At 47.7% G+C, this 27,220-nt stretch overlaps 1 protein-coding gene across 8 annotated transcripts in view; it reads left to right on the top strand.

Moving 5' to 3' along the window:
* Positions 1-27,220, top strand: part of WDR7 (WD repeat domain 7) — a 136,032-nt gene that overhangs the window by 89,871 nt on the left and 18,941 nt on the right. For all 8 annotated transcript variants that reach the window (XM_075740734.1, XM_075740736.1, XM_075740735.1 and 5 more), the window contains 4 exons: positions 9,281-9,398; positions 10,202-10,351; positions 10,998-11,080; positions 16,313-16,412. In XM_075740734.1, coding sequence (XP_075596849.1) covers positions 9,281-9,398; positions 10,202-10,351; positions 10,998-11,080; positions 16,313-16,412 — 451 coding nt within the window. The remainder of the gene's footprint in view (positions 1-9,280; positions 9,399-10,201; positions 10,352-10,997; positions 11,081-16,312; positions 16,413-27,220) is intronic.

Raw genomic sequence — 27,220 nt, forward strand, 5'->3', positions numbered from 1 at the left:
CTGTGGTCTGGCCCGCTTTGCAGTCCCGGGCGGCTCCGGCGGGCGCTCTCGGAAAGGAGAGGTCCAGTCACTCGTGCGTGGCGGCACCGTGGTGCTGGCTTCCCTCGGCACCGGGACTCACCCCATCTAAACTGCAGCGGCCAAAGACTCGGTGGGCATTGCCCGGGGCTACACGGCATTGCTCTTCCGCTCGCGGTGCTAGTAATGGTGAGAAAAGCAGCTAGTTAAACATTTTTATATCTATAACATGTCTGTCTGTCTTTTACGTTGTATTTTTTTACACTTCCCTAACTGTAAAAATAGTATTTCAGAAGGTATTTTCCGCCAGTGTGTCTGAATACGTGGATTTTTATTCCATGGTTTGACAAGCCATCCCATCAGGATGTGAATTGTTTCGGGAAGTGTGTTTTGGAAAAGGTGGTTATTTTATCGATAGCATCATTGCTATTAATAGTGTCAAGGTAACTTGTAGATCTAAGGAGTGCTAAGAAATCATAAACTCAATAGACCACAGCCTGTCTCTAGGGTCAGAGAACAACTTATTAAAACGTCCTAAATCAAGATTTATATGGAATGCTATCTTGTACCTCTGTTCTAACCTCCTTGAAATAACATCTTCTTTCAATTAGGTATTTGTAATTGGGGGGGGGGGGGGGGGCAAATTTCATAAGGAAGTCTGACACTTTGACATAAAATGCACAGCAAAAATATAATTCTTGGGGTGCATGGAACTCTAAGGGTGTATTTGTCCCATTTCTTAAAATTTACTATAATTGTACAGGTTCTCGTTACATATACACAGGTACGTATACGCATTGTTACACTTGATAGCGCCGTGTACTGTGAATCACACCATCAAATAATTATGGCTAAATCAAATCATTGTGGCTAAATGCATAAGTGAAGTCATTAAGATGACTTGTGTAATGAAGGCGGTGTCTTGCCTTTTTTAAATGCATTTTGTGTTAAGATAATGGGATTCTTGGCTATTAGTGTTGGGGATTTATTTGATGTGTGCAACTCCACAGGACGTGAGGAGCGTTTTTGTTGAGTACCCACAAATTTTATGATCTGAGGGCTAAATGTAATAAATTTCAGCTGGGGCCCCGATTCTCACGTGAACGGTCTTTACTCACACCATTAATCTGATTAATGACAGCAGGACTATTTGTACAGGAAAAGGTTTTGCACTATAGTCCTTATTTTTATTATTGTTTGTTGTAAAATTGATCATCTCCTCGGAAATTTATGCTAAATCTCTATCTGAACAATTTTTTCTGTATTTAGTTTTTATTAAAAAAAAAAGCAAGCCAATTAAATATGTGTAAGGAGAGGCTCTGATTTCTGTGTATAAATACAGAAAAAAAGCCACTGTAAGAAACAACCACAGTCGGCTGTTTATATGAAATGAAACAATGATGCTATGCTTTACGTAATTGGCTTTGAAAGCTATTTCAAGCTTCCTGCTTTTAATGGAAAACCTTGAAAAATGTAAGTGGGTAAACATTAGTGCCACTGAGACAAAATTTTCATTCGGAGGTACACGGCTCGTGCACAGGAGACGTACAAAACATGCAGCTCCTGCTCTCGGTGGAGGATTGATTGCCCTGAGCAAATACGAATTTCATAGGTATTTGGTTGTCAGTATGAATTAACGCTCTAGTATTAAAGTTCTGCAGACATCCACTTGGAAACCCACTGTTACTAAAAATATTTAAATTTAATAATCATTTTCATCCCATAAAATATAGAAAACATTCGTGTTTATTTTTCTAATAAAGCCTCAGCCCGTTTTTGTTGTTAAGCAAGTTTCTGCTGTTCAGTGCATTCGCAGCTCTGCGTCTGCGCCGAGGGCCGCGTTGCTGCGCGGTGGATCCGAGCCCTGCTGCCCTGGGAATCGCTGCGGTGCCCGTTCCTTCGGCAGGGCTCGCCCCGTCCCGACGGCGCGCGTAGCGCTCCGAGTCTGGCACCCCAAGCGCTGCCTCAGCAGTCCCGAGGCTTTTTTAACGTATTTCATGCTTAATTTTTCATTGATGTAGTGCTTCCTATGTAATATTTTAATTAGTGGTGGTCCTTAAGTGTTAATTTGTAAACCATTCAGTAATTAATGAACCGTTCATTAGTGGGGAAACAGTTTCATTCCTAAAGGAAGACGTTTGATATTTTCTTTGCGAGGTTTTTGCTTGGGAGAAAACAAAAAAATAATCTAGCGTCTGAAATTGCTGAGATCATCATAATTGCTTATTTAGGAATTAATTCTACTGTATTTCTCTTCATGAAACGCAGAGGTTGGTTTTTCGGCAGGTAGTGCTGTGCTCCATGGCATTGCTAATGTCAGGCTGTCTGGGCGTACGCCGAAGCGCGCGGGGCGAGCTGCACGATAGAGGAGGAGGAGGAGGAGGGAACGTCTGCAGCGCTGGCGAGCCGCTCGTGCGGTGCGGCAGCCCTTCGGGGGGTGGGCGTCCGTCTGCGTGGGAAACGCCGCGCTCAGCGCCAGGAGGGCTTTGCTTACCTTACCGATGCTCCTGGTTACAGCACTGCCGTAATGATACTGCTCTAGATGTTAAAAAACATCCTTTATCGATTAGCCAGCTTTCTGCTGTATTCTAGGGCTGCTAAATCACAGTAAACGCTGCTCTTTTGTGTTGCGACATGTGAAACTGTAGAATATCCTTATGATTGCAAAAACCTTAATTATAAGCAATATTGCTAAGCGTTTAAGCTATGCATTTGTATTTTCAGTTTTTGTTTTAATCAAGAATTTCTCTTGCCCGTAGCGATGGGATTTAACGCCGTGAGCACTTTACGCGCCCGCAGCGTTTAACCTTAGAACTCAGCTTCAGATCTTACGGCTCTGAATACTGCTCTCTTACGACTGAGTTTTACTGTACAAACGCGGTCGCACGTGTTTGCTTATAAACACGTGTGGTAAGGAGCTGACCGTAACGCCGTGTCTGCGTTTTATCGTCCATCTGTGGAGGGGTTAGGGTTTCCAAGGCAGGTATGACCAATTCCACATAGCGGGTTGAATTTCCTCAAGATTTAAAGAGCGCGTGCTTGCCCTGTGTCGGGGGGCGTTTCTGGAGAAACGCGTACAAACCGGATGAGCGTTTGTGGTTTGTCTGAACTCCGGTTATTTCTCGTAGCGTGACAAAAGAAGCCCAAAGGTTTTGCGCTCCCAGAGAATCTCCTCAGCCCTGTCGTATGGAAATGCAGACTTAGAGAAGCCAAGCAAACCTGGTTCTTCAGAAAGTCATTTTCAGCTTGCGATTACATCCTTAGCTGTCATAAAGATTAGTATGGCGCTCTATCCGCAGAGCACTGAATAAATGAATGTATCAGCATGTAGCCTTGAGGAGCCCAATGCAATTTTCATCATGATAAATTGCATAATAAGCGAGAAAGTGTTTGCTTATTAATCCATAACAAGATTTAGATTGAAAATGGCCTGTTACATTCATGACAGATACAGTACCGACTGCAGACAGACGAAGATGGAAAGAAATGGAGCAACAATGTGTGCAGGGGGTTAAGTGTGCATCTTACCCTCCCGGTGCCCTGCTGAGCTGCCCCTTTTTGTGCCTGATTTACCGTGTACACAATAACAGCGCACAGCTGCCTGGCTGCTCTCCCTGACGTTCAGAACGTTTTATGAAAGAGCTTTTATGTCAAGCTTCTGCTTTAAAAAAAAAAAAAAAAAATCACATTTATTGACCAAAAAAAAAAATAGCAGTGTTTTTCTTTTTTCCCTTCTGAATTAAATAAATATCTGAGCTGTTATCCAAAACTCTGGTATTTATAACTCCCCCGCTCCCCCAGTTCATGCTAGTCCCCAAAGATTGCACTGTGCTAGTCTGCCATGCCGAATGCAACTGCTCAGTCGTGAGGATTAAGAGCATTTTTTTAGCGTTTATTAGGCTTTGATTTCTTGGCCTGGATGACGATAGGGATTGTTGCTGTCCATTATTTTTGCTCTTTGAATTACAAGCTACAGTTTGATACAGATTATGATATAATATACCAAAATTAGCAAATTGCATTCTAATTGATCCGTATGTTTTTATGTATGTGCGTGTACTAAAATAATTAGGCTAAATCTCTTTAGTTTTAGTTGTGTTCGGTGGAAAACCGTACTATACTTTTACATCCTTAGGGAGCCGTAGGATATAACAGGGACATCCCTGGCTGTCGAGTACAGTGGAACATTTTTAGACCATCGCCCAAACAATTGCTGAAACTGAGGGTTTTCAGGCAGAAATGCGAGGTGGGTACTCGGTCCCGCAGGTGATGTGGCAAGTTAGGGCAGGCTGCCACGACAGAAATGATGTAAACCTGGAAGTCGCAGGGGTGGTGTCGGTTCTGGGTCAGACCGTCGATTCCGGGCGGCTGGAGCTCAGCCCGGAGGACCCGCAGCTGTGTGACGTGAAGGGCAGCGGCCCGTCGGCACCTGCAGCCTCTCCTGGAGGAGGAGGAGGAGGAGGAGGAGGACCACCACACTCGCTGGCTTTATGCCGCAGGGGGGAGTTTGGTTCCTCCTGTTCAGCCAAGGCTGCCCGCATCAATGCGAGGGGGCCTGAGGCGCGTTGCTGTGGAGGTTTCCGTTAACTAGGATGGGCTGTACCCGCCTTCCCTCTTCTCCCTCCCGCTGACCTCAGAGCATCCAAGCGAAGCCTCCAGCCAGAGGAGAGGAGAGGGGCCGAGCGCCCGTCGTGCAGGACAGCCGCCCCCCGAAAGGCGAGCTGGCCCCATCCCTGCGCCCTTCGGCGGGTCCCTCCGGCATCTCTGTGCCGCTGGCGGGGCTGGTGCTCGGCGGCCGCCTTTGAGTCTGTTAGTGAAGAGAGATAATCGAGACCGTTCCCTTTTAGGTGAGATTTCACGTTCTTAGTCCCAGGAAATTTTCATCTGGCCTTGCTTTATGGAAATGTAGAGATCCGATTGCTACGTTCCTGTTCATCACCATCAAAACTTTTCCCTCTACCTTTTCCTAGGTATGACCTACAGCTCTGCCCAGGTACCTTGTTCTTTTCCACGTCTTTTAAGAATCACCTTTTTAAATGCATCTTCTTTATTTTTTGTAGATAGGCAAGTACATAAGCATTACTCTGAAGTAGTGCTAACTTGTGCTAAAGATATAAACAAGTTATCTATTAAAATAATGTGTTTCATTGAAAACAATATTCAAATAGTATATTGGTTCCCAGAAAACTCAAGATGTTTGGATTACCGGCGTGGTGGAAGTTGCTGAGGATTTGGAAGGGAGAGAGCATCGTTCCCCGATGATGCAGGATGCTGGCTCCTTCTAGAAAGGAGCTGAAAGGCACGACTCAAGAGCACAGATAACTACAGTAATAAATCCAGGAGTTTACTGTCGTTTGCAGGTAGAACATCGTCTCTGGTGTTGCAGGCATGCGATACAGACAAGCTGCATCCATTTTGTCTGCGTACAGAGCCGATTCCTCCCACGTCTGCTTACGGTGCAGTGAGAAGTCAGGGGCAGGAGGAGGAGGAGAGGGACGGCACGTGCTGCCGGCTCCGGCTGGACGTCCAGGAGTCCTAAAACTCCTCAAGACAAGAATAGAAGTCTGGGTGTGAAAGGCAGCGCTTCCCGCTGGACGTTGGCTTTGCACCTGCTTTGGTTTTGGTGGGGGTTCGGTGCGGTGTGCCCGTCCCATCTCGGGGGGTTTCCGCTGAAAGGGGCCGGCGGAGCAGCTGGCCCGGCCCCGGGGGGGGTTAATCTCTGCCGGCGTGCTGCCACAGGAATTGACAGAAAGCCTGTTGCTTTTCAGGAAAATGCACGCTTTACCAAGCACCCTGTAAGGAAAAGTGCTGCTGGCAGAAACGCGAAGCCTTTTGAGAGAAAAAAGTGCCGAGGCGCAGGGGGGTGTGATTGCTTTCGGGAGGTAATGAGCCCCCGGAAAGCCCCACTGATCCCCCTTCTTCCTGGCCCGTCGCTTTTCTCTGTAACGTCCCTACGGGATTTTTAAAGTTCTGTTCAAAGGTGGTTTTACAAGTGAAAGACCAATGGGGACATCTTTATTGTTGCAGAGACGTTACTGGGTTTCAGATTCAGTCGTTTTAATGCATACAGTGATGGTGAGGAGTGGGAAAGAAAATGGCGATAAACTCGGGTTTGTATTTCTGCGAATTCGGGTCTGTAAAATGGTGATCCGTACCTCATCTTGTTGTTGCTCTGGCACAATAGTTCATTTGAACCACCCTGAAGTTCTTTGTTGCAAAGCATTTAATTTGTAGGCTTGAAAAACATAAAAATCAGATGTTGCACAGAGAATTGTATTTAAAGACACTTTAAAAAAAAAAAAAAGAGAGAGAGCGAATGTGTCGTCCTCTATAGACACCTTTCTCTTAATTAAAGAAATCAGTAAGTGTTCGGTTGCCACACGCCACCTAAATCCTCTGCGAGAGCGTAAGCAAGCTGGGCAGTAAGCCGGTCGGGTTTGTAAGCTTCTGTGACTCTTTCCCAAACAATGTCAGTGGAAGAGCGCTGGGAGGAGGAGGAGGAACCCCCCCACAGAGCCCCCGAGAGGGGGTTTCAGTGCGCCTCAGGAAGGGCCACGTCGCGCTCGTTTTCTCCTACGTTTTCATCCGTGGCCTCTCGTTGAGGTGTTGGGGAGAAAACCCACCTTTTGTGCTCACCGTCCTGGCTCTGACAAAGTAGTTTTCCTCCCATCTCCCGGATACTCTCAGGCAAAGCCTGGCGTAAGAAACATCGGGATACCTTCTGCTGAAGACAAGGAGTTGTTCTGGGTTAGCAGCTCTCCAGCGTCGATGTCGCGAGGGGGATAGACAGATTAGCCCAAATATTTTGGGAGTTTGAACAAGCGAACAGATGCTTTTTCTTGCCCTTTTGAGTCCCATGGGTTTGAACTCCGTGGGCTTCGTGGCGATGCACGATGGAAATGCTGTCGCTGTGTGTTTGGGGGGTTCCACGTGCCTGGAGTGCAACATGCGTTGCGATTTCCACGTCTTCGGGCTGTTTCAGTTTCTCCTTTCCCTCTTTTCTTTTGAGAGCAGGTTGTGTCCGACTCTCTGTTTCCAGAGCAGAATGAATGTTGTTGACCCCGATAAACCCGTTTTTACAGATTTGGAAGCATAGGACATGCTAAAGGGATGGAAGCATGGCGCGGTTATACTCTTCTCCATGACTCTGCTTTTATTTTCGGTGGCTTGTCTGCCGTGGAGGTTGCTGGCAGCTCTCTGAGCCTCCTCTAAGGTGTAAGGAAGGGCTCAGCCCAGGGGCTCGGAGGAGGAAGAAGAGAGATCTTTCGGCCCTTTGCCTCCCGGGTTTGCTGAGCGAAGCGGTCGCGGCTGGACCTCTGGCCAGCAGCGCCTGACCTAGCGCGGGCAGGCTGGGGGTTTGGAGCGGCGCGCTCCCGTCCGGCCGTTCGAAGAGCGTCGAAGGAATGCCGTGGGAGGATGGAAGCGGCAGCCCTGCCTTAAAGGAGTAATCCCCAGGCGCAGGCTGTGGCATGGGAGATGCCCGGTTCCGTTGCGGGTGGTGCGGAGCCGCTGGCAGCTCTCTGGTGCTCGGGCAGTAAGGGGCCGTACCGTAGGCAACGGGGCCGCCCGCGGCACCCGGAAATGCACCGGTTCTTCTGAAACTGCAGATTGCAGATAAGATTCTTTCACCAGACTAGTAATCATTTTATTGAGTGTATTTTTATCTCATGTACATCTGTTGAAGCATTAAACCATCTGAAATCACACTGAAAGTAGAGAAGGCTGCAGATACTACCTTTTTTCATGCAATAAAACTATCTTGTATTGTTAACGTGCGCTTGGATGACATAGTCGCTTTAACGAAAAGCTTCACTTTTATGAACGCTTAGCATTCACAGAGGCTTGCCGTATAACCAGCTAAGGCGTAGGAAATGCTTTAAAACTGGATGCCTCTGTGTTGGCCAGTTAGTGCTGTTTTGGTTTGTCTTTATTTAAAAAGGGGAAAAAAAAAAACCCAAACCAAACTTCTAGAGCTTCTGCTTGGCGGGCGCGTGGTCAGTGCGGTAGTAGCAGCAGGATTGCTCTGACTATTTGTTATAGGAAAAATTTAAAATATTTTAGAGCCGGCAAACTGATTCGTGGTCTCTCTTTCCTTGCTGCAATAGTCATGTCGGAGAAAGTTTCCTTTGTGGGAAGGGTCGGATGTTTCAGGTTAATCCCAACACCCCTGGTTCCCAGGTGTTCCCTCCCCTTCCATAAAAGCCCAATTCCGTACGGAAGCAAGCTCATCCCTGTGCTCCCCGTAGCCCTTTCCCCAGCGTTTCTTCCCCGCGCTGCTGCGGTTTTCCCTGGTGAAAGCCCCCCCCAGGGAGACCTGGGTGCTGCGGCGCCTGGGTGCCGGCGCTGAAGCGGGTGGGGGCATGGGAAGGGTTGGTGGAGTTCCCGGGTAACCTACAACCAGCCTGGCGAAACTGGGCTCTGCCCTGACATGCGCAACGCTGCAAGTTTAAGAAAGGAAGCTTTCAGCCAAAAATTAACCCGTGTGTCGTCTTTGTCAGGTACATATTCTCTCAATTACCAAATATCAGATTATTTTTGCTTTGTGTAGTACTTATTACCTTATTGTTTCTCCCATTTATCTTGTCGTAGCAAATCAAAGCATTGCATATGGGGAATTTAGATGCCAGTTAATCCCTTACTGTTACTCAAAGAATTGCAGTGAAAACCTCGGTGTTAGAAATTCTAAAGAGGATTTGAATAATTTCAGTAATTAGAACACAGAGGGTACCGGGCTGGCTGTCATCTCACCAGGCTGCTGCAACTGAGTCACGCAGTAAAGACAATTAAACCAAATAATAGATTTGGTGGGTTTAGTTCTTCAAGAAGCTTCTTGGTTTACTTTCCTATAACCAGCGCTTAGCTGAATTAAGAATTGCTCTGCACAAGGCGTTTTTCAGCCTGGGTTTAAAACGTTGTGACAGAATAAACTGTAAATTCTTGGGAAGACATCCTTCGTTTGCCCTGTCCTCAGTTGGGTGATATGTATTCAGCACATACAGATAATTTGTTAACAAGGCCTTTTTAACACTTTGGACAGATGCACATACTGTTTTCAATCTTCATGGTTAATTATTCGATTTTGTATTTGATGATAGAACACCCTGACTCCTAATCACTGCTCATTGTTGGAAGTCCATTATACTCTAACTGTTGGAGTGCTCCCGTTGACCTTGAACTGACATTATAAGCTGTTTCTAATCTTTTCACTCTATATTTCTAATGCTCCTTTTCTTTCTCCCCTCTTTGTCTGGTGCCCGTTTAGCATCACAATGGGGCTGCCCCTGAGCCCGGCCGCCGACTCTGCCCGCTCGGCGCGGCACGCGCTCTCCCTCATCGCCACCGCCAGACCACCTGCCTTCATCACCACCATCGCCAAGGAGGTGAGCCGGGCCGGGCTGCTGGCTCGGCCGCAGCGGCTTTTCCTCCGAGATTTGAGGCTCCAGGCTTACGGCACAGGAGTAGAGAATCGAATGCCCTGCCTTGCTCCCCAGGAAGGGAAACAGCAAGTGTGGTATTTGTATGCCTGCAAAACGGTCTTTCCAAAGCACCCAAACCTTAGGACAGGAGTGGTGCTTAACCGAGTCCCATGAGCTGTGTCTGCCTTAACTCCTGGTGTTAATCCCGGCATTCTAAGCTTCCACTAGCAATGTGTAAAATCCTGCTTTCTCTCGGCAGTGCAGTCCCGACCCCGTTAAACACGGATTAAAACGGAGTGGCGACTTGCCCGTGGGGTTTGGAGGGCGGGGAGGTCAGTGCAGGCTGGGCAGGGTCTGTCAGAGGCGTCCGAGCCAGCCCGGGTACAGCCACCAGCTCTGGCTGGCCTAACGCGATAGGATGGACAACGGTCCGCGGCTGGCCAGCGAAGCAAGCAGCCATCTGATGCCTGAAGAAGGGTGTGCGAGTATGTGGAAATCATGGAATCAAGATGCGGGCATTTGCTTATCTTGACGTTTAGTTCTATGAGATCAAGAATTACTTAAACAAGGGTCTAACTGCTTTAACAGCTACATCAAGGATAACCATTAGTGGCTCTACTGAGTCACCGGGGAGGGAGAAAGGATCCCTAGTCTCAAAGTAAAGCGAAGCGTTCTGCGCAGCGCAGACTTGCTTAACGTAACACGCGCGTGTAAGTGCTGGAGAATATTTGGAGTCCGAGTTCCCACGTGTAACCCTGCTCTTTCAGGTGCACAGACACACCGCCCTCGCAGCCAACACTCAGTCTCAGCAGAATATTCACACCACCACTCTTGCTCGGGCTAAAGGAGAGATCTTGAGGGTCATCGAGATACTTATTGAGAAGATGCCTACCGACGTCGTGGATCTTCTTGTGGAGGTAAGGCTGTTGGGCCATGTCTGCTGGTGGGTTTGATGCCACAGTGAATAATGTGTTGGCCTGGAGTCAAATTGTAGAATTGCTTTCTGCGTGGACCCTGAACCTTTTTGTGTGTGAAGAGGATTTGGTTTATACCACCTAGCTCTTTTTCTGAACTTTAAAAGCTTAAATTGCATTTAAATTGCATTAAATTGCATTGTTGGGGAAAAAACCCAAGCGAGAGAATTTTCTGGAGGTATGGTGTGCTCGTAGCACTGATACTTGGACACGCTGGGGATCACACGGACGTTCTTATCTGTTGCGTTTGTGGGTGCTGATGAGTATTGTTGAAGAATGGTGTAACAGGTTGGTAACTTCAATACTGATACCCAGAAGCCTTTTTCAAGCCAGAGCTCCAGTAGCTTATGTTTAGCAGTAGTTTGTTGATTTATAACTGTTTATGGGTGCTCTGAATGTCAGAACCCTTGCTGTTGTAAACTCTTATCATATGCAAGACAGTTCTTGTTTGGTTTATCCCAATTGTATTTTAAGGTTAGATATCAAAGATTTAGTCAGGCACAGAAATTCTCTGGTTTTGCCTGTCAGAACTTTTGTTTTGAAACATAAAATACCATATATCAAATGATTTTAACTTTTTGTTTCCAAGGTTATGGACATCATCATGTATTGCCTCGAAGGATCTTTAGTTAAGAAAAAGGGTCTTCAGGAATGCTTTCCAGCCATCTGCAGGTGAGCTCTTCCTCCAAAAATACTGTGAAGAAAATCGTAGGGTCACCAGCAGGATGCATTTCTTAAGAATGACAGAGTCTTTTACATGGCGTTTGCCCCTGAAAACACCAAATGTGAAGAGTGTTTTTAGCTCAGCCATACGCTGAGTAGGGCATGGTTATCGGAGGAGCTCACTCCTGGTCCTCCTGGGCTGGTCACACGGGAGCGTGGCAGTCCGTCCCATAGGAAAGGTCAGGGAAACGGAGCAGGTGAGAACTAGAAAGTACCAAATGCCTTCCTGGAACAGAGCCTTGCTTTCCTTGCCCTGTGACTGTCTGCCAGGCATCCTCCAAGGGAGCGGGTTAGGCTCCAAAGTTGTTGTTGTAGGCAGCGAGTAGCTCCTTCCTCCTCATGGTAGGAAGCTGCCCTCTGCCTCAGCTTTAGGCACGTTTTTGGGACGCTTGTGCTGGATGCAGGAGATTCAATTGAAATTAAACTCACAAAGCGAGGAGAGCAGTGCTGGGCGCTTAGAGCTGCCCCGCGCGCTGCAGCATGGGGAGATGTCTCAGGCAGCGTTTAAAATTCTCCACCTGTGGCGACAGGCAGCTCGGTAAAATGACAAGTATTCCCCGCACAATTCTAGGGAAAGAAGCGTGGCGGCTGTCGTGCTCACATTGTCGGTGGCTCGGAGGGCGCCGAGAGGCACGAGCGGCAGTTCAGTCGCTGGCTCCCACTGACCTTCAGCGGGAGCTCAGCACCAGCAGTTGTCTTTGTCTTTGTCTTGGGGTAGTTCTACTTCACCCTTAAAATGGTGCTTTCAAATAGTAAAATGTGATTTATAAAACGGGAACGTTTACAGGTTCTTTAGACTATGATAAATATCCCAGTTATACTATTAAACTGGTATAACCAATAAATTATAATAATCATCTGCCGACCATTACGTTTTAATTTAAGAAGCTATTAAAATATTGAAGAGTTTCAAGAAAAGAACAATTATCCTGTTGACAGGTAGGATACTGATAGAGGTAATCTTCCTTCTTCCTGATACTTTAAAAGGCTTACCTTAAAATGTAAATGCAAGAGTAAGTGGGAATTAGTGCAAAAATCTCTCCATTCCTGTTGTATTTTTATAGTGATACGTTATCTTAAAATGTTGTTAAATTACTAGTAATATTTCCTACTCTACATAGTTATAGCCATTGTAAAAATGATACAGCACCCCACCGATGTGATCATTCAGCCCAATGGAAATTTTCATCAGATTTTAGCAAATGGTTGAATCTCTGGAGAGATTCCAAGTGGAAGCACTTTGATATAATCCTATCGTTAATTCTCCCAACATCCCAGCGCTCTTCCTGCTGTACTGCATTGTGTGCACGCCAGCGGTGGCAAAATTGTTCGGGTGTCTCAGCGCTCGGTGTTGTAGAAGTTCCTTACTCGTGGTTCTAATGGGAAACGTGTGGTGCCTCTGCGGTCTCTCGGAATCCCCGTTTCTGTTCCAGCAGAACGTTGAACCCCGGGTTGGGAGCAGCCGTGTGCTGCGTTAACGGACCTGCTTATCCTTCCTCTCGGGTTTTCAGCTGCTCTTACTGTTGTACAAAAGTAGCGGTCGTGCTGCTAATTGCTGTGAGCATGACTCAATCCTGATGGGTGGTGACGAGGTAAATCCATCGGTGTGGGTATTTTGGATAGCGTACCTTATGGCAGACGATGATGATGTCTATTTGGTTTTCCCGTAAGTGGGATTCTTTATAGAGGATCGTAATACCTTTTGGCATGCTCAGTTCAAACCCGTTTCTTCTCAAAATAAAATAAGTGTTGGGGTACAATGCAACAAACAGGAAATATTTCTGAGTTTCTTTAAAATTGCGAGGGCTAATAATAACGAAGGCTGCAAAATTCCGTTTGACCTGAGCACGTTCCCGAGTCAGCAGTTGCATTACAGCTGAGTGCTCCCTGATGGACTCTGCTTGGTCAGCTCACAGCTGCTGAGTTAGAGCAGTTTGGGTAACGGTACGGTCTCACGCGGGAAGATAGATTAAGTTTAAACTAGCAAGGGTTTCATGTGGCTATATTCAGGTTTGACGAGTTGGTGGGCCGTCACTGAAGCACAGCGTTGCTGCTGCTGGCTTCTCCGGTGTCGGCCTCAACGCAGCCCCGTTCCCAACTGGCGAGGGTGCTTGCAAGCATTGGGTGGAAGGAGAAAGTTCGTTTTCCTAACGGGTAAGGACCCAGCTCGCTTACGCTGAGTTCCCACCCTGCAGCGTGGCGTCCGGGGGGCTAGCCTAGGCACGATGCCAGCTTTTGCGCGGCTTTTGCAGCGTGTCACCCCCTGCGTTGTCCGGACGCTCACTTGGATTGCGCAGGACCTGTGCGTACGCCCGGAAGAGAGTGGTGAGGGCGAGGAGATCGCAGGGGAACGCTGGGCCATCTTCCGTTCCGGTTTCCCTTTGGAAAGGGTAGGCGGGAAGGCTGTGCGCAGGTGGCGGCGCTGCCTGTAACGACGCGGATTACCGGAACCAGCAACGGCAGCACAATGCCGTCAGTTCCGGCAGAGCTCCTCCGAAGGCTGGAAGAAGGAGCGGGCTGCTGGCCGACCGCGGCTGCTCCGCAGAGCGGTAACGGGGCGGCGCTCGGAGCAGGGTCTGCGTTAAGATGCCAACTATGGGTATGGATGCACCAGCTTGCAAAAACGGATTCGTAGCGTAGGCTAAATATACGCTGGCACATCGTTCTCTATTGAACCGAACCACGCAGAGGTTTAGAAAGGGGTGCAAAGGATTAAAATATTTAAATCTATGCCTGGCTGTAGCAATGCTAAATGAAAGATAAAGAATGAGGCTAAAGAGCTGACAACTGAATGTCAGTTTAAGGAGTAAATTTTTTTAGATTATTTTGAGTTTAATTTTCTATTTCCTTGAAGCATTTTTCCCCAAAGCCTCTGTTGTTATGTAGCCTGATGGATTTTTCTTTTCAAAGCAAAATACTGACTCAGCGCTCTGTCTAAATGGGCATTTAAATGCAGTAAGGAGAGAAATGCTGTTTGCTTACATATAATAGTATGTGATGTTCTCTTTCTAAATCTATTGGGGGAGGCAAGTGGACTGTGCCCGTTCAGTAGTGTAATAGGATTAATGGGGATATAAACCATTTTATATAGAAACTTTCTGTTGTAGTCCATTTTACTTGTAATGATCAAGCAGCGTATGGGGTTTTTTTATAAATTTCTATATAAATCCTGAGTTTTCTGGTTATATAAAACAGCCTTAAAAATAGCCCCCTCCCCATTCACCTGGGGCACCACTGTAATTGTGCAGGTGCTTGCAGTTTGCTGTGAAACGGTGAAAAATGTGAAGGCTCTGTTACTGCAGTCCGTGCCTTATTCACCATGTGCGGCGGGCTTTACGCCCTGCCGTACCTGTTTGCCCACGGCGTTATCCCTTTGCTTTATTCTCAGGACTGGCTCCTGCCTCTCCTGCTCCCTAGCTGTTTACCAACAGCTTTTAATTTTTCCTAAGCACTCCTTTTTGTCATCTTAATAATAAATGAGAAACTTATTATTATTATTATTATTATTACTCAATAATAAATAAGTTGTGTGGCCGCTGCTGACCAAATGAATACGAAGAGTAGATCGATGAGGCAGATGCTGGCGGCAGAAGCGAGTCGCAGAGGCGCTGCGTGGCCTGGAAATATTTCCGTGTCTCAGGAAAAGGGAGCGTAAGAAGCTGCGGTACGCTTTGGGAAGGGAGGGCTCCGCGCCACCCACAGCACGTGGCCGTGCGGGACGGCACGTCTGATGCCTGGTGGGCTGTCCTGAAGGTCTTTGCTGTACTGCTTGGCCGTGCCAGGTAGAGTAAGAGTTAGAAAGGGAAATAATTGTTGTAGCCAAAGTCGGTTTTGTCTTTGCCTTGCCCTCTGGAGTGGGGGTTGCCAGCAGAGCTGTCGGGTCTGTCACCGTCGGCACCTTCCCTTTGGTCGTGCTTGAAGCCCTCTGTGTCCCGCCGCTGCAACGCCTCCCGTGCCGGGGGCGAGCCTGGCCCGAGGCGGCCGGCTGTGGGTGCTGGGGGCCACGGCACGTCGGGGGGCAGCGCCTCGGAGGGTGCTGGTACGTGGGAGGTTCCCGGAGAGTCCCGGAGCGAAGCTGGAAGCAGCGAGTGGGCAGGGATGGTGGGCACAACAGATGTCCTCAGAGATGGGTGGGTGGACGGGGATGCAAAAGTGCATCTCAGCTACCTAGTCTTGCCCTTTCTCCTGCACAACAACTAGCGCTTCTCTTTTTTTTTTTTTTCTAACACTTTCATGTTTCATGCTGTTTTTCTTCCCGACTGCCATCCTGCACTGCAGAAACAAGTGTCTCGTACCTGTACGAGAGCAGTTGCTATGGCACTCTAAGAATCCTGAAGAACCCAGAGATACATCATTGTAAGATTTGTTCTTTGAAGCCACAAATGTGGTCAACAACATATTTTTATAGACTGATTCTAGAAATCTCTGGCGGCTGGTGTTATAGTAAAGTCTAACTGTACAATTAAACTGTAATTGGACATGCAGTCGGCAGTTTTCACAGCTCTGCTCTTCCTTTTAGAAGAAAGGCACAATGATGTTCCCAAAGATTTGAATTTGAAATAAGGATTTTGACTCTCTTGTGTTTCAAGAATTTTGCAATTGTTTGAATTCAAGTTGATGCCTGAATGCTAAAGACTGTTGCTTGCTTCTTGGTGCTTTTCACCTGAAGGATGTTATTGGATTAGAGAATGTTTGCTTTTTTTCCTCCTGCCCCAATGCCAAACAACAATTTCTGAGTTTGCATATTTTTCCCTGTGCTTTCTCTCAATCTTTCTCGTTTGATTTTTAAGGAAAAGTGCTTTGAAATCATTCAGGGTGTTGAGATTGTCTTGTTTAACCATTTGACGCCCAGCATTATTGTGGTGTTCCACTGTAAATAGATATGCATGTGGATATTCAGGGACCTGGTGATTATCACATAGATTATTCCCAAACTCAATGGAAGCGTTCAACACTGCGTAATAGAAATAAATAAATCTGCTCTGATTCCGCGGTAACGTATCAAACATCAGTTGGCTTTGTTTGCTGAATGCCAAGTATGAAAACTGGCAGCTGATGGATTTTTAAATCAAATCTCTGATCTAGCACTAATGTTAATTACCCCATGGCATTGCAAATTAATTTTAACATCATGCAGGCAGGTCAGATCTCACCTGTTACTTGTTATAATGTTCAATTCAGGTTCTACATGGTCAGCTATTACGAGCGGAGTCACAGAATAGCAGTGGGAGCTCGCCATGGTTCAGTGGCCCTCTACGACATCCGGACTGGGAAATGTCAGGTAAATAAATCATTGTGACTTCCTCCCCATAAAGTGTGGAAGTTATTGAAAGGAAAGAGCAGGCAGCTCTGCATCAGTTGACATGCTGAGCTGCTGGAACATTATGGATAATGCTGAGGGGATCAATAGTTTAATGAAGGACTCAAAGTATATAGAGCCCTACTGTCTTCATTCACTGGAACTGAATGGGTGCCACAGATGGGTTAATAATGCAAGCCTAAAATGAGGTGATACCCCTGCTCTCAAACAAATGGAAAGCTGATTTTTAAAAGTTAAGGTTTATAGCAGTATACTTATCTACTATAGAAGTCACAGAGAAAATCCACTGAGGGTTGTTTGGTTTTTTTTCTAAAACTCCTCTCTACAAAACGCCGTGATACGTATGCTTGAGGTATTTACGCTTTTCTGATGTTCGATAAGATGCATATTTTCTCACCAGTTACCAGTGACCTAGAAGAGGATATACTTAAGGATAAGGTTGAAATGAGTGCTTGGAATTAAAAATGTGGAAATGACAAAGTATTTGCCTTATCTTTTCAGAAAAGTTCATTAGTCATGTTCTTTATTATTCCTTGTACAATGTGATCAGCTAATACTTCTCATTGAATTTCAATAGTCTTTATGTAAAGCCTGGATAAAATATCTGTATTTTGAATCTGCCTTATTCTTTTGTGTGTGTCTGTAAATATATTTTTGTTGTTGTTTCTGAAAGCTGTTATCTTTAGTCCTTACAAAGTGTGCATCGTAGAGAAGGTAGCACAGATTTCTTCCTGCTGGATCTGCGGTGTCACTCAGCACTTTGCTGGCAGAACCACGTGCTCAGGTGTACACGGCTGGTTCAGTGTCTGTTCTGAAATTCTGGGCTTTATTTTCCAAATCTAGTTGCTGACAACATTGTATGTTCCGGTATTTTTTGTTTTGCAGACTTATGGAAGCCGAGATGGCCAGATTCATTTTATAAATAGCTATGTAATGCAAGCAAATAGGAAACGTGGGCTGCTCTATCTTGTTTTAGCTTAAGTCACTTGGATCATGATTTATTAATTCAGCTACAAAATGGGTCCACAAGAACTGCTGTCTATCGCTGTATCCGATGTCACTGAGCATTTTTGCTGTTCTGCAGCCCTGGCCGAGATGACCACCGTGCTGCAGAGCTGTGCGTATCCCTCTTTCCAAACGCGTTCCTTTGATTGTCTGGGTGAGGAGGCTGCGCGTGGCGTGGCGTGGCTTTTTCCCCATTTACTCAGCAGCTGGCGTGATGGAGCAGCTCAGCATCTCCGCTGGCCGTGGGGACACGCAGACCACGGTCCCCGTCAGTGTGCGTCGTCGCCCTGAAAACAGAGCACGCCGAGTCCAGACGTCTTGGCATCTCAATCTAATAGCTAATTCCTGATGCTGTTGGAGAGGTGGAGAGCAGAGCTGTGCGCTTCCTTGCATCTGTTTTCAGAGCACAAGGAGAGTGGCGAGGAAACCCATCCTTCCGTTCGGCAGCAGCATTTACCCCGTGCTGTCGTCCTTGCACTTTTATCCTTCTCTGATTCCTACTGCAGCTGCTGAGCCCGCTCCAAGGTGAGCGGAGGAGTTCGTTAGTACCCGGGGTAATCGTGGCACGTCTGGCTTCGCCGTGTGAGCTCCGGGTGGGTCTGTACCACACCTTACACAACCTGGTGGTCCGCAGCAGTTCTGCAGAAGCCCAGAGTGCTGGTAGGCAGGACAGCAAAGCGTGCTTACAGCTGCGCCTATGTCTAGGGCTAAATCTTCCATCCGAATCATCCCTCTGGCTTGACGCACCCCTGGTTTGGCAGGCATCCTAAAAATACCTTCGTTTTCTCCTCTTGCCTCTTCCCTTCAGTCCCTTTTGAAGGGATGCTGTGCGGTGCCCGCCAGCTGTTGAAGGGGCCGGGCGCAGCTGGCGTCTGCCAGCCTTTTCTCCAGAGCTCTGCTCCCTGGCAGCTGGCAGTCTGTGCTCTTGGGCTCCTGCGCCTAACTCCGCGTTCCCACCAGCAAAGTGTCTGAGCGATTCGCTCGGTTAAGTGGGTGCCTTGGTGAATATTCACAACACCCATTTTCGTATTTTCTTAATCAGATTCCACATAGATCGTGGAAAGCGGAGATGGGCATGACTGAAGGGACTTTCAGGATAATTAGGGCAGCGTCCTTTGCAGATTTTATTATTATTCATGGGAGAGAAATTTGGTGAGTGCCATGCATATGATTATTAGGGGGCAACGCCATCTATTGGATACAGGTTTCTTATTCCAAATCTGATCTTTTAAGTTAATTCTCAGGGTTGCGATTTCAGGCCTCTCAGAAGGCGTGAAATAGCTTCAGGATTGTGTAGCTGAAAAAGTTTTGAAATTGGAAAAAAGCTCACATTTTTAATTGAATTTTTTACAAAAGCCTTTCCAAACCTTTATGAAAATATTTGAATTGCCTTGGTATGTTTAAATGGAGCACGAATTGGGACGCTCCCGGGGGAGCACCGGTGAGGATGAGGGCCCCGCTGTGACGCAGAGGGAGAGCCCGCGGCCAGCCACCCTCCCTCCTGCTCTCCCCCTGGGGCCCTTTCGCTTTCCTTACTGATCGCTGCTTCGTTTCTACCAAGAGAGCCGCTTGGCTGACACAGACCACCGACTACCTGAAGCTCGTCCTGTTTCTTGCTGCTTATAATGTCCCTTGACCAAGGTTACCAGAAACACACTATCAAAAAATTGCTTTCACATTCACAGTTTAAAAAAAAAAAAAAAAAAAAAAAATGATTCTTTGAATCTTTTCCTGAAGCCATAAACATAATTTTGCATTTAGTAAATCTGTTCGTGTTTTGAAAGTAGAAGTTCGAAATACATATGAACGTTTTGTTAGCTGCCCCGTGACAACTCACACGTAAGCTGGTTTTAGTCAGGACGCAGAATTACTAACTGGGTAAGAAGAGGGGGAACTGCTTTCCCCTTCCACACGCGCTCCCCGTTTATACTCATCGTTAAGGATATATTTAATTGAGATTAACGCTGAGATAAGCAGAAGGGGAGACAGTAACCTGTGGCTGTTGCAGGTGGGACCTCCATGGGAGGCGAAGGCTGTTCTGCTGCAGCAAGCACCACGTTTTCTCTGGTATCAGCTGAGCAAGCGCCATCTGAAAAAGCCTTGGGTTTCTCGAAGCCCAGTGGAAGGTTGTTCCAGAACATTGATGGGTTAAAATATCAAGGGTTAGAAATCTTTTTTTTTTTTTTTTTTAATTCCCACGCCAATATAGTTATGGCTATCTAAGTCTTTGTACCACCATTGACCTTTAGTTCAATAACCGGTTCCTCTCCTTGGTTTTTACCCTTCTGCCTTATTTACAGGCACCCTTAACGCTCTCTTTCAGCCTTTGCTTTGAAAGGTGAAAAGAACAGGGGACTCTCAAAACTCCTTCTCCGTAATGTACTCTCCATTTTTCTTAATCCTCCTCAGGCAAAAATATTCATTTATGTCCTGGGCTGCACACAGACTGACTTCAGTGTTCATTCCAGCCTTACCGCCGAGCTTCCCCAGATCTTCTTTCCTCCTTGTCTTCTATGAAACCCCACAAAAGCAGAACTTTGAGTGGCTTTTTAGCTGAATATTCTTTTGCCAGATGAAACTGCGTGCCAAGGCTCACGTCTTTGACGTGTGCCCGTTGTGCCCGTGCGTGTTCCCGTAATGCAGAACCTCCTCTTCTCCCTTCAGATTTGTTACTGGCTCCGGCAGCGGTGTGGGTGGTTTGTATCCCAGTTACTGGAAGGCCGTCCTTTAGCGTGGGGTGGGGGTCTCGGGCCGTCGAAGCCCCACGGCTCCGGAAGTCGCGTGGGGAAGCACACCTTTGAGTTTTTCTTCTCTTTCACGCCAAAGGCAGACTAAGGCACGGTCGCCTTCTGTGGTCGCAGGCAGTACCGGGAGCAGCGGCTCTGGAGAGCGTTAGGGAATAAAGCTCTCCATCAGTTAAACCATCGCGGCTTAAACCTCGGCTGCGAAGGCCGTTGTAGACAGCCAGCGTCCTTCTCCTTGGCCAAGGGCGAGCGGGTGCCGTCCTGGCCCCGCTGGAGCCGGGGCTCAGTGCGCCGTGGCCGGTGGGACCGTCGGGACAGCAGCCGCCTCCTGAGCCGTGCCCGCTCCGTGTCAGCGCTCGGTCCCCCGGCTCAGTCCCGCCCCGCTGCCTCTGCCCATCGGTGCCTTGGGCTGCGGGAAAGCCTTTGGGGAGCAGCACCGGGGCGCTTACCGGCGGCAGCAGCCATCAAGCCCTGAGTTCTGTACGCCGCCTGTGTAAGACCGGAGGTAGATAAAGCGTCGCTGAAAAATGTTGTTCTTTGTGTTTCTCAAAAAGCCGAGAGAACAGCGGGTTTCTCCGAGCTTCCCGGGAGACGGAGATTACGGGCTTGATGTGGCCCATGCTCCACCAGCCGTCTGCCTGACGCTCCTAAGACTGTTCAGGGGGAACCTGTGCCCGTACCGACGTGCTCCCGTTCCTTTGGGTCGCACGCAAAAGCAGGCGATCCCTCCTGGAGACGGAGAAGGGCTTTCTGCTTTTTTTTTTTTCCCCCCCCAGAACTGAACATCTTTCCCTTGCTACTCGGTCTGCGCAGCGTCTCCGGTGCTGCAAACCAGAAACCTTCTCGTTTCAGAGGTGAAGCGAACTCGGGTGGGATGCAGGAGCCTGCGGGAGCCTTGTTTGCAGCGGGGCGTTTGATCCCTGTCTGCTCGAGGTGCTGGGGATCCCTCCGGGCAAGCGGGGAGCAGCTGTACGAGTGGAGCGCTCGGGGCTGCGGGCAGGAGTGCGGGCAGGGAGGGCAGGCAGGCAGGCAGGGTCTCCGTCCCCAGCGCCAGCCGGCGGTTGCTGTAAGACCTGTCCGCTGGCTCAGTGCGGAAGCGCGAGGAGTTCCTCGCGTGTGTTCCTCATCTCGCTCCGAGATCTTTGCTGCCCGGCCCCGTGGGTGCTGCTGGGGGGGGGATGCTGCGCGGGGGTGAGGCAGGCGGGTGTCGGGGTGTCGCTGGCACCCACGGTGCCGCCCCGCTGCGCCAAAGCCGCGTTGCTCTGGAGATGCCTGAAGAAAATAGCAGAAATCTGCATAAAAGGAAAAGATTTCTTTGTTTGCGGTCGCTTTTGATTTTGCGGTGTTTGCGTTGAATAATTTGTGAAAATATAATCTGGTACTGTACCGCCGTGCGTGCTAGCGTAGTTACGGTGGTGAAAATAAAGCTTAAAATGTTGGGGTTTCGTGTCTCGCAGCCGTGCTAAAAAATAATCCCTTTTAAATTCAGTTGATGGCAAGATCTGAGCAGCATGGGGGTTTGTGTAACTCAAATTGTGTTACAGATTTAGCACGGTTCATAGTTTGTAGAAAATTCTGTAGTAATTATCAGCGGTAGAGCAAACTGCTGGCCTGAAGATGCGCTCTGAATGTGCTGCCTTCCTTTTCACGCTCCGGGTGAAATAGGGTGCTGACGACAGGAATGTTCCGATCTGCTTGAAGGAAAAAGGGAGGCGTTTTAACTGTAATAAGAGAAACAAAAACATTTTCTATGGGGTTTCTTTCCTTCCAGCACGTTTTTATTTTGTTTTCAAGAAAGGTGGTTGTACGTTCTGACTGAGAAATTACATCTCATGATTAATAGAATGACGGACATCAGGGACCACCTTTTCTAACAAATAATAGATCAACATTTATATATGAGAGGGTTTTTCCAGTAAAATTTGCAGTATTAGTATCACTTATTTAGGAAGGTGTCAATTATTAATACTACGGGTAAATGTTGCCCCAAAGCCAGTTATCTGCGTTTCAGTATTTTGCTTTGGGTTTGCGTTGTTGCTGTTGTACAGATGTGCCTATTAACGTGTGAATTCTTCCTAATCGGTTTTAAAGATAGTTTATTAATTACAATACGTAAAATTTTTAACTGGTCCACATTTTATTTTCAAGCAAATATCTTATTTCAGGGGGTTTAGATTTTAGTTTATTTTGAAAACATTAAATCAGAATGAAAATTGCAGCCCTTTTGTATTACATCATGAAAATTCCAAATACATACCTTTTTTATTTTTTACCTAATTGTTACCATAATTTAACCTAGAGATGAGATGTTGGGTTTGGTTTTTTTTCCCCTCCTTTCTATTATTTATTAAATATTTTCCACGCGTTCCTCGGTGTTCCCAACGCCCAGGCTCAGACCCGAGCCGAACGGGGATTCACGGGGGTTGCGGGGCGCTTTCCTGCGGGAGCGGCGTGCTGCGGGGAGCGGAGCCGGGCAGTGTCCTTCCCATGGCTGTATTGATTTGCCCTTCAGCTGTTTGCAGCGCAGCGAGAACCCAGGGCCTTGTTGTTGATTATCTGCACGACGTCTCGGTGAACAGTATTGACCCATTGCCGCTTGCTGCCGATGGCTCTTGATTTTTCACACCGTCTCCATGACGCTCGTAATAAAACATACCATCTTATTGCGCCGCGGCTCTGGAAGGCACCGATCCGCCCGCAGAGCAGCTGGAGAGCGGTTGGATAGGCGGGGGGCGAGGCGCGGGAGCCGGCTTAGGGTTGTCTTTGCACCCCGCGCTGGGGCCGCGTCCCGCACGGCGGCCGTGGACCCGCGGGAAGGGGATCCCGTGCGACGCAACCGCGTCCGGTCACGCTCTGGTGCTGCGGATGGCAGGGAAAGGCTGCGGGAGGCTCTGTCACTCTGTCAGCTCGCTTCGGAAACGGGGGAATAGTCAGAAGAATTCACCAGGGTTTCAAGGAGGGGGAAAAAAAAAACCCCACCCAACAAAAAACCCCAAACCAAACAAAAAAGCCTGTCATGAAAGTGAGATGATATAAAATGTCAAGATCACTCTTAAGATTTTAAGTGCTTTGACAATAAGTTGCAAAATAATTATGACAAGTAGAAATATCAGTTTATCTGCTTTGTTTTAGTTAATAAGTTACCGGCTTTTTTTCAAATTCTTTCCCTTATAATTTACTACTAAGGAGCCATATCTTGGAGGAGATCGTGGGGAGGACTCCTTTGCAATAGTTCTGTCTTTTCCACTAATATTATTTTACACTGTACTTTAGGTTACTACTGTGAACTGCCTCTACGGGGGATTTCTTTGTTTTTTCGTGAGTAGGACTGTTCCACAATATGCAATTTTCTAGTATTAAACTGCACAAGGAACTCTGTTCTGAAGCTTAAATTAGAATTATTTGAAATACTAGTTAAACTTTGGCATATTTTTAGAAATAAATGCATACGATATTTGCTGTTGAATCCATTCAGCACTTTCCGTTGCTGGAGAAGTAGCGGGTTTGTGACCAGAATACCTTGAAGTCCTTCAAAAGCACGGCATGCCGAGCCAGACGATGGGAGGTGAAGGCTCTGCGGGAGGATTTCCCCATCGGGCGGCGTGCGGAGCAGCCCTGCGGGAGATGCTGAGCCCCCCCGCACCTAGGGAGCACCCAAGTTCCCTGTAAGAACAGAATTTTATTTTTTTTTTAATTTTTTTAATCGTGCCTGGTGCCACATCCATCAGAGTGACATCGGCGGTCTCCAGAGCGGCATTTAGCAGTTCGGAGTGTATTCATCACGGGTGATGTCTCTCTCAGGAAAGCAGAATTGTAAATGGAGGGAGCTGATGAGTGGCGGCTCCCGGGCGGAGGGCAGGAGAAGCGAGGAGGGATCTCGGCGATCCTCAGGTCTGACCTCCGCGTGGGGCAGGGCATCACCGGGCAAGGTGTGTCTCCAGAAGATCATCTCATCTCCATCTTGAGTGGTCCAGTAACCGAAAACCTGCCAGAACCGTCATAATTTGTTTCAGTAGCGAATGACTTTCATTACTAAAGCTTTATTTTCTTTCTAGTTTGACTTTGCTTTAGCTTCAACCTCTGACCAGTAGGTCCTGGTTTAGGTCGAACTGTTAATTTATGTAAGTAATTGTCGATTTATTTTCTGCATGTGAGTGCCTTAGACGTGGTCTGAGTCCCACCATCGTAGCTGACAAACCAAAAGATGAGGCTCCTCGGGGCCGGAGGGATGCCGGCAAGCCCAGCCAGCCCAGGATGCTCTCAAGGATTGTGCTCTTCGGGTTTTTCCTCCCCGACCCCAAACCCTCTGGGTGTTCTCCTCGAGCTCTGTCAGCAGCAGGTTTGGCCTGGCTTTTAGGTTAGGACAGGCCCTTTGGGGACCCCAGGAGAAATGCCCCAACTCAGCAGCATTTCTCTTTACAGCTGCAATCCAGACCCCATCGATTAACCGATACTTAATCCATCTGTTCGTTAGGTCTCGTTGCCCTTTCTCACAGGAACGTGGAAGGCTGCACCGAATACCTTTCAGAAGTCTTGCCACATCACAGGCGTGACTTTTATCATCAAAACCGTGCGTTTCAGTAAGCTGGCCTGATCACCTCTTTTCTGTAAAACTACGTTATTGACAGTGTTAGTATTTCATAAACGTTTCATTAGCATCAAGTTCATATGAAACACACCTTTGGGGGGTGCATCAGGTAGGTAAGCTTTTAATTACTCAGGTCTTTACTCTCTAAGGTACAACTTCGGCATTACTAATACCATCAGCTCTCTCCTTCCCCTAGAACACCCTCGTTTTTCTAACGATTGGTGGGAGCTAACGAGCAGTGAGCTCTTTGGCCGCTTCACTCAAAGCCCCTACAGTTGGCTATGATTATCGGTGCACGTTTTACTCAAGATTTCTTTTATTTGGAAAAGCAAATGATTCTGTTGCAATTTTTCTTTTGTCTGAAGAGGAACTTCAGCAGTGGTAAGCCGGGTTCTGAAAGTATCTGGTAGTGGGTATAAGTAAGCCTTTCATCTTGCATATCTGGTTTTGCCAGGAAATAGATCTTAATTATCATTTTAGTCCTCCAGCACCTTCACGTGCCTCTTAGAGGTTGAGACTGAGCCCTCGACATGGGCCACACGGTGTAACAGGGATTCGATGTCAGAAAGGGACCACCGATTCGGTGTTTTGATGATAACTTGCTGAATTGAAATGCAAATGTATTCGGAACTGGTTGTTGGGTTTACATCAGCTTTCCTGGCCTGATAAGCCTGAGGAGTTAACGCCCAAGAGGTAATTGATGGCTTTTCCCTGCCAAGTGACTGGTTGTGAGCTGAGCTGCAGCTCTCTGGAGGCGGACGGGGTAAGTGCCTCCTTTGCAACCGAGGTGGACGCAAACGTCACACCGCCGAGCAGCCCGGGAGCCAACGTGAGCAGACGCCGAGCTGTTGGCGTAGCTGGGACCCGCGGAGACTCCACCGGCGCGTGAGCTCCTGGAGGACCTTCTTCTGCCCACCTCAGGGTGCAGCGTGCCGGCGGCAGGAGCGCCCAGCCGGGTCTCCTCAGGGCCAGCTACTCCCGTTGCATTTCCCCGGGGAGTAGCTGGGACTCGTGAGTAAGGCAGCACGAGGGCTGCCTTGTCCCATCAGGCGTCTCGTGGCAGCCTGGAGGTTTACGACCAACTGGCCAGTGATAATGCTGACAGGTGTCGCCAGATCCCCCAGAATTTATTGAAGTTCTGTGAAGGCTTTCCGGCCGTCTCGTCAAAGTGCCAGCCAGTTTGTGTGTTACTTGCTCAGTCTGACCAGCAGTGAACTTCCACAGTTGTCTGGAGTGCTGAGAAAAATGGTTGAGGGGGTTGGGTTGGGTTGGGTTGGGTTGACTGGGGGGGTGTTTGTAAGGCAGCGAACATAAACACAGCGGTAACGTCATGCTTACGTGTGGTTGGTCTGGTAGAGTTTCTGTTTCGATGCTGTTCCAGCTCAGAAAATTAGAAATTCCTGTTGTGCTTGAAATTCCCATTCTGCTTGTTTGTGTGACTTTTGACAAAACTTCCTCCAGTTTCTATTCCTGGAGAAACTGATGGACAGCTAAATGGGCCAAGGTATGGCTGAGTCAACTCTCTGTTCTTCACAGAGAGGTTACGTTCAGGTTGCAGATTACTCATGCTATGCTCCAAACTGAAAACCCGGTATAAAATGTTTACAACCTCATTCTGGGCCTTAATTCTATTTTGAAAAGAAATTATCATAAGAAAAGGGCTGAATAAGAATAAGAACTTTAACAGAAAGGCTGCTGTGCGATTAGCCCAATGCATGTATGTTTTTATCCTTTTTTTTTTCCTTTATCTGGTGATCTCAGCCAGCTTTTACTCTGGATACAGACCACTGCCTGCGTTTAAATAGACAACTACTTGCTGGCAATTTTTCTCTTGTTGCTGTTCGTCGTGATGCGCAGGTTGTTCTTTTTAGGCTGGCCTTTCAGCGGCACAGCGTTGGGGCTGAGCGCGGTTCTCCCTTCTTGTTAGACAACGGCGCGCGTATGTAAACCTCCCCGGAAGGGGTTTGCGGTGGTTCCGCGTGCGCTGACTCGCTCCGTTCCGGAGGGATGTTTGATGGCACGAGGGTGCTCGCCGCCGCGGCCGAGCGATTCCGGCGGGGTCTGAGCAGTCAAAGCTCGTACGTGTCTGCAGAGCTGCCCCTAACTGAGTCACGGTTATCGGGTATCGCAAAGGTTAAGCTTTATCAGCTGCGCAAAAAAAGGTTGAGGTTTCATCAAAAACTTCCATCCTCACAACCTGTCGACCACAATTTGATGATGATTATTGATTATTTCACAGCCCTTCGCTCGCTCTGGCACTGCGGCCAGCCTTGATATACAGATAGGGCTGCAGTCCGGCTAAAATAAGACTCCATCTTGATAATGGACTGAGATGAGATACTGTTATTTGATAAAGATAATTGATGTTTCACAGTGAATTGGAAAACAGTTCTGAGTGCAGCAGATCTGTGGCTGCTCCATCTGCAAATGTG

The sequence above is a fragment of the Balearica regulorum genome, chromosome Z, assembly GCF_011004875.1.
Source record: "Balearica regulorum gibbericeps isolate bBalReg1 chromosome Z, bBalReg1.pri, whole genome shotgun sequence".
In the NCBI taxonomy this organism is placed as follows: domain Eukaryota; kingdom Metazoa; phylum Chordata; class Aves; order Gruiformes; family Gruidae; genus Balearica; species Balearica regulorum.